Source organism: Salminus brasiliensis, chromosome 24, assembly GCF_030463535.1.
Source record: "Salminus brasiliensis chromosome 24, fSalBra1.hap2, whole genome shotgun sequence".
In the NCBI taxonomy this organism is placed as follows: domain Eukaryota; kingdom Metazoa; phylum Chordata; class Actinopteri; order Characiformes; family Bryconidae; genus Salminus; species Salminus brasiliensis.
In genome coordinates, this window is record NC_132901.1 from 14,415,966 (window position 1) to 14,422,674 (window position 6,709).

At 41.5% G+C, this 6,709-nt stretch overlaps 1 protein-coding gene across 2 annotated transcripts in view; it reads right to left on the minus strand.

Annotated features, from left to right (window-relative positions):
* Window positions 1–5,627, minus strand: part of lrba (LPS-responsive vesicle trafficking, beach and anchor containing) — a 295,746-nt gene extending 290,119 nt beyond the window's left edge. For both annotated transcript variants that reach the window (XM_072669753.1, XM_072669751.1), the window contains exon 1: window positions 4,791–5,627. In XM_072669753.1, coding sequence (XP_072525854.1) covers window positions 4,791–4,931 — 141 coding nt within the window. In that variant the 5' untranslated portion in view covers window positions 4,932–5,627. The remainder of the gene's footprint in view (window positions 1–4,790) is intronic.
* Window positions 5,628–6,709: the final 1,082 nt, after the last annotated feature.

Below are 6,709 nucleotides of genomic sequence, written 5' to 3' on the forward strand. Positions count from 1 at the left end.
ACTTATTCAAGCATTTATCTAATCAGTTAATTGCGTGGCAGCGGTTCAGCGTATAAAATTACGCAGATATGGAACAACAGCTTAACAACAGATAATGTTCACTTTAACTATTAGAACGGGAAAAATGTCATCGCAGTGGTTTTAAGTGTATATTTACAACAGTCCTTAGAGTTTACTCAGAATGGTGAAACGTCCAACGACCAGCAGTTCTGCAGACGGAAACACCACAGCAGAAGACCACTTGAGGTTCTGTCAGCCAAGAACAGAAAGCTGAGGCTGCAGTAGGTTCTGGCTTACAAACGTTGGATAGTTGAAGACTGGAAAACATAGCATGGTCTGATGAGTTTCTGCTTGCATGCATACAGATGGTAGGGTCAAAATTTGGCACCAATGACATGAGTCCATGGACCCAACCTTCCTTGTCTTAACAGATTTCCTACAGAACAACAGAACGCCTTCAGGACGTGGCAGGATGGGAGATTCCCAGCATGAAAGTGATGCTGATAAATCTGCGGAGTTGTGAGACCCAATCACGTAAAACTTTACTATTACTATAGTGATAAGTGCTCAGTGAGGATATGTAACATATGACATCACATATAGGTATTTTACAGATATACAATACTTATGGGATACATTATCACTGCAGATGGGGGCTGACTGCATTTGTGGGCAGAAAAACTGCCAATACTAACATAGTACCATTGATCTATCCATCTCTAATTATCACATACAACTATTTACTTATGTTTGTATAATAAATATGGGGTACTATTGGGTGTTAAAAGTCTGTACTCTGTTTCTCCTACAAAGCATGTTAGTTTTACAAATTCTACAAATATGAGTTTGAATAAAAGACTGCCAGAATAGCTAAATTATTGGCCACTTATTGCATTTTGGGAAGAAAATCTGCCAATACTAACATATAGTCCACTGATCCTTCTCTAATTATCACATATAATTATTTACATATGTATAATACATTGGTAAACATAAGATGCTGTTATTACATATACATACACACACACATATTACACACACACATACATACATATATATATATATATATATATATATATATATATATATATATATATATAGTGAGAGAGAGAGAGAGAGAGAGATGGAGAGAGAGATATTCTGAACTCTGACATTGTATTAAGACTCATGCTCACACACATGCACACACACACAGAGGTGAGGAGAGGAAGAGCCACAATGAACCATTTCCCGCTATGCACAGACTTCCTTGTTGTAAGACTAAGCGCGAAAGCCCACACCGCTTTGCACTACTGTGAACTCTGACCTTTAACTGCAAAGGCTGTACCAACACTAAAGAGCACACTCCAGTAAAATGTGCTAGAAATCGTTTTAAAATGTGCTCGCTAACACACTTCCGGGCTTTAGTGAAAGTTCACAAAGTTTTTTTCTTTTGTTTCTTAGATATTTAGTATTTATTATGACCTTATAGGGCAGATTTTAATATATTAGTACAACCCCTAAAATCCAACTTACACCAATACATTTACTAGCGCAAGCTGTAAAATCCAACCTACATTAACATATATACAATCACGAGCCATACAATCCTACTTACACCAACACATTTACTATCACGAGCCATACAATCCAACTTACACCAACACATTTACTATCACGAGCCATACAATCCAACTTACACCAACACATTTACTATCACGAGCCATACAATCCAACTTACACCAACACATTTACTATCACGAGCCATACAATCCAACTTACACCAACACATTTACTATCACGAGCCATACAATCCAACTTACACCAACACATTTACTATCACGAGCCATACAATCCAACTTACACCAACACATTTACTATCACGAGCCATACAATCCAACTTACACCAACACATTTACTATCACGAGCCGTAAAATCCAACTTACACCAACACATTTACTATCACGAGCCATACAATCCTACTTACACCAACACATTTACTATCACGAGCCGTAAAATCCAACTTACACCAACACATTTACTATCACGAGCCATACAATCCTACTTACACCAACACATTTACTATCACGAGCCGTAAAATCCAACTTACACCAACACATTTACTATCACGAGCCATACAATCCAACTTACACCAACACATTTACTATCACGAGCCATACAATCCAACTTACACCAACACATTTACTATCACGAGCCATACAATCCAACTTACACCAACACATTTACTATCACGAGCCATACAATCCAACTTACACCAACACATTTACTATCACGAGCCATACAATCCAACTTACACCAACACATTTACTATCACGAGCCATACAATCCTACTTACACCAACACATTTACTATCACGAGCCATACAATCCTACTTACACCAACACATTTACTATCACGAGCCGTAAAATCCTACTTACACCAACACATTTACTATCACGAGCCGTAAAATCCAACTTACACCAACACATTTACTATCACGAGCCATACAATCCAACTTACACCAACACATTTACTATCACGAGCCGTAAAATCCAACTTACACCAACACATTTACTATCACGAGCCGTAAAATCCAACTTCCACCAACACATTTACTATCACGAGCCGTAAAATCCAACTTCCACCAACACATTTACTATCACGAGCCATACAATCCAACTTACACCAACACATTTACTATCACTAGCCATACAATCCAACTTACACCAACACATTTACTATCACGAGCCATACAATCCAACTTACACCAACACATTTACTATCACGAGCCATACAATCCAACTTACACCAACACATTTACTATCACGAGCCATACAATCCAACTTACACCAACACATTTACTATCACGAGCCATAAAATCCAACTTACACCAACACATTTACTATCACGAGCCATAAAATCCAACTTACACCAACACATTTACTATCACGAGCCATACAATCCAACTTACACCAACACATTTACTATCACGAGCCATACAATCCTACTTACACCAACACATTTACTATCACGAGCCATACAATCCAACTTACACCAACACATTTACTATCACGAGCCATACAATCCTACTTACACCAACACATTTACTATCACGAGCCATACAATCCTACTTACACCAACACATTTACTATCACGAGCCATACAATCCAACTTACACCAACACATTTACTATCACGAGCCATACAATCCAACTTACACCAACACATTTACTATCACGAGCCATACAATCCTACTTACACCAACACATTTACTATCACGAGCCATACAATCCTACTTACACCAACACATTTACTATCACGAGCCATACAATCCAACTTACACCAACACATTTACTATCACGAGCCATACAATCCTACTTACACCAACACATTTACTATCACGAGCCATACAATCCAACTTACACCAACACATTTACTATCACGAGCCATACAATCCAACTTACACTAACACATTTACTATCACGAGCCATACAATCCTACTTACACCAACACATTTACTATCACGAGCCATACAATCCAACTTACACCAACACATTTACTATCACGAGCCATACAATCCAACTTACACCAACACATTTACTATCACGAGCCATACAATCCAACTTACACCAACACACGCAATTTCTAAAATACTCCCATCACTACATCAATATCTAAACTAGCATTAGCTGAAATATTCAATTTACAGAATCCAACTTACACAAACATATAGACTAGAGTAAGATGTAAATCCAATGTACACCAACATGCACACTTGCACTACCAAACAAATCCCCCTCCCACCCTGCTATTAACACAGCTGAACTTTTAGTAGTAAGAGTGTAAGAGCAAGAGAGTGTGTGACCAGGACTGAAAACACTTACATCAATTTTCTCTATAAAATAAAATGTACATAGTAGCTCTGTACAACAAAACTTACACCTTAGTACAAACTGTAAAATCTAACCCAGGCGTAACCTAACGCTGACTCTAAGCTGACTCTAACTTGATGGAAGTCTTAAGGTTCATGGACCCAGTATGAGGTCTGGCAAACAAATGTGGTTTACGATAAAAACGTGGTTTCCTGAATTCACTACTGCATTTCACAGATTTCAGAGACGAAGAGATAAACATCACAAAAACAAAAAAAAAGATCCACAGAGGCTTTAACACACTAAGCAGCTCGTGCTGCCTTGTGAAACATATTTCCTTATTCAGTGGCAGAAGATGCAGAAGTGTGGGCTGGAACGTACACTCATTGGCCACTTTATTAGAAGCTCCTTTCTTACAGCTCCACCTTCCTGGTGTGCAGTTTAAGACTGTAGCCCATCTGCTAATGCACAATCAGTCTTACTCATCCTCTGGCCCTTCAACACCGATCTGACCGCCTGTCCACGCTCGGCTGGATATTTCTGAGTGGTGGACCCCTCTCCCCTCTCTCTGCAGTGACTAAACCACTTGTACCATTTGCACAAACTAGCATGAACACTACCATGACCGTGTCACTGCTGCGCTGAGAGTGGTTCACTGACCCAAAGATATCTGGACAACAGCTGTCCTGTGGTCTGAAACTGACCACTGACGAATGGGTTCGATGGGAGTGACCGAAACTGTTCAGCAACAGCTGGACTACAGTGTGTAACTGTACACCTATATAATGAAGCTAGTGAAGCCAGTGTCAGTGTTTCTAATAAAGTGGCCTTTGTATGTGGTCAGCGACTGGAAGTACGCTTCAAAAAGTGCAGTCCTACCAAACAGTGTGTGTGTGTGTGTGTGTGTACCTGAATAACCCGCCTAATCAGCTTAACTTACCAGGTTGAAGACCGTCTCCACGATGTCCCGGCTGGAAACCTCTCCAGCCTGCACCAGGCCCAACAGCACGGCGAATTTCATCCGGATGCCCCTGATGGGGACGGCGGGGCCGAGCTGCGCGCTCCCGTCTTCACTAGCCATGACTCAGGTGGGCCAGGTGTATCTCTCTCCCTCTCGCTCTCTCCTTCTCTCCCTCCAACAGGTGAGGCACCTGTTCAGCCGGTGCCCCAACCCCAACCCCGACGGCTTTGGCTCCGGTTACGCTGACAGATGCCCGCGATCACCATCCACGAAAAACACGAGCAGGCTCACAAGCCGTGTAATTTGCCTTGTCTTACTTTGTCCAGCTTTCATTTACTTAGCTAGCTAACGCACTTTCTGCACTTATGGCTCCTCTGTGTCATTCAGAGCGCGCGTTCACGACGACCCAACGGACGAGCGAGCTGTCATCGAACGTCCGCGCGCCCGCGCGCCCGCGCGCCCCGTTCCAACTTTAGCCGAATGCTAACAATTTGCCAACTTTTAACCACAAATTCCGCGCAAATATGAATCCTTTATCTCGTTTTTTCGACGTTTCCAGCAGGAGCGGAACTGTACCGAGCGCCCCAGAGCCGAGGCGAAGGGGAAACTTGCTAACTTAAAGCCCCTCTAGACAGGTAGACAAAGAGTCTGGCAAGAAAATACACGAAAAAAGCTTCCGAACGGCAAAACACAATACCGCCACGGCTCGCGAGGTCCTTACGGATCGATAAGAGTCGCTACGGTCCTTGTTCGATACAGTTAAGTCCCGTTAATGTCATCGATCAGCTTCACTCTCCTGCTCACTCCTCCTCTCCTCCGCCATGTCAGTGGAGCAGCTGAGGGAAAGCCGCGCATGCGCAGAACGCAGAGGAAAGCGGCGCGCTCCAGCTCAGGTGTGGCGCAGGTACGAGCCGCTGGTGACGTTGGCGTGCTACAGCCCCGCCTCTCGTTCCCTGGGATTGGCTACTTAGCTCATACTCTCGCGCAGTTCACTGTTTCAGAAAACTAAAGCCCCGCCCTTCCAGCGCTCGGATTGGCTTGTAGCCCAAGCCGTTCACCATGCTGGAAGGCTTGGCGTGACGAGGCATGAACGACTAGCCAATCCCAGCGCAGGAAAGGCGGGATTAACCGTCAGCCAATCGAAGCTCTGGGTGGCGGGGCACTAACAACCAATCATAGCACTGTATTTTTTACTTTGAACGTTGAAACAACGTTAATATCGAGGAAAAAACACTAAAAATAATTTTAGTAGACATATTTTTTTTGTCATAGCCTTTAATATTACCAATATATCTACATACATTGATAAAAATAAATTAAAATAAATTAAATAATTTAAATATATTATTTATCTTTAAATAGGATTTGACACCATTCATGACTTCAAGCTTCATAATGGCCTGATATGATTGGCGAGTATTACTAGCAGCAGCCAATCTCAGGGCAGAAGGGACAGGACTTGACTGAAAACTGGCTGGTGATAAAAAAAAATATTAATAATTTAAAAATAAATAAATACATAAATAAATAAACATAGTTAAGAGCTACTACACAGTGGATACTGCAGCTGAGTAGTGTGTACATCTACACTGAGGGCTTATCTATTTATTTATTAATGAATGAATTAGGGTTAATTAATCTGGGTTACTGCATTAAAAGGCCCAAATCATCATTATTTTTGTATGTGACTCATTATTTTTTCTCTCAGTTCCATTAACGTGTGTGGTTTATGCAAAAAGCATGTTTTTAACCCTTTCCCTTACAAATCATCTTCCATGATTCTATGCATCAGGAAACATCTCATTTCATAAATCTGAATGACTTGGATTGAAATTAGCAGAGAATATAAGAAACAACACTGGCGTTTGCGGCACAGACACGCATACCCACACAGATGC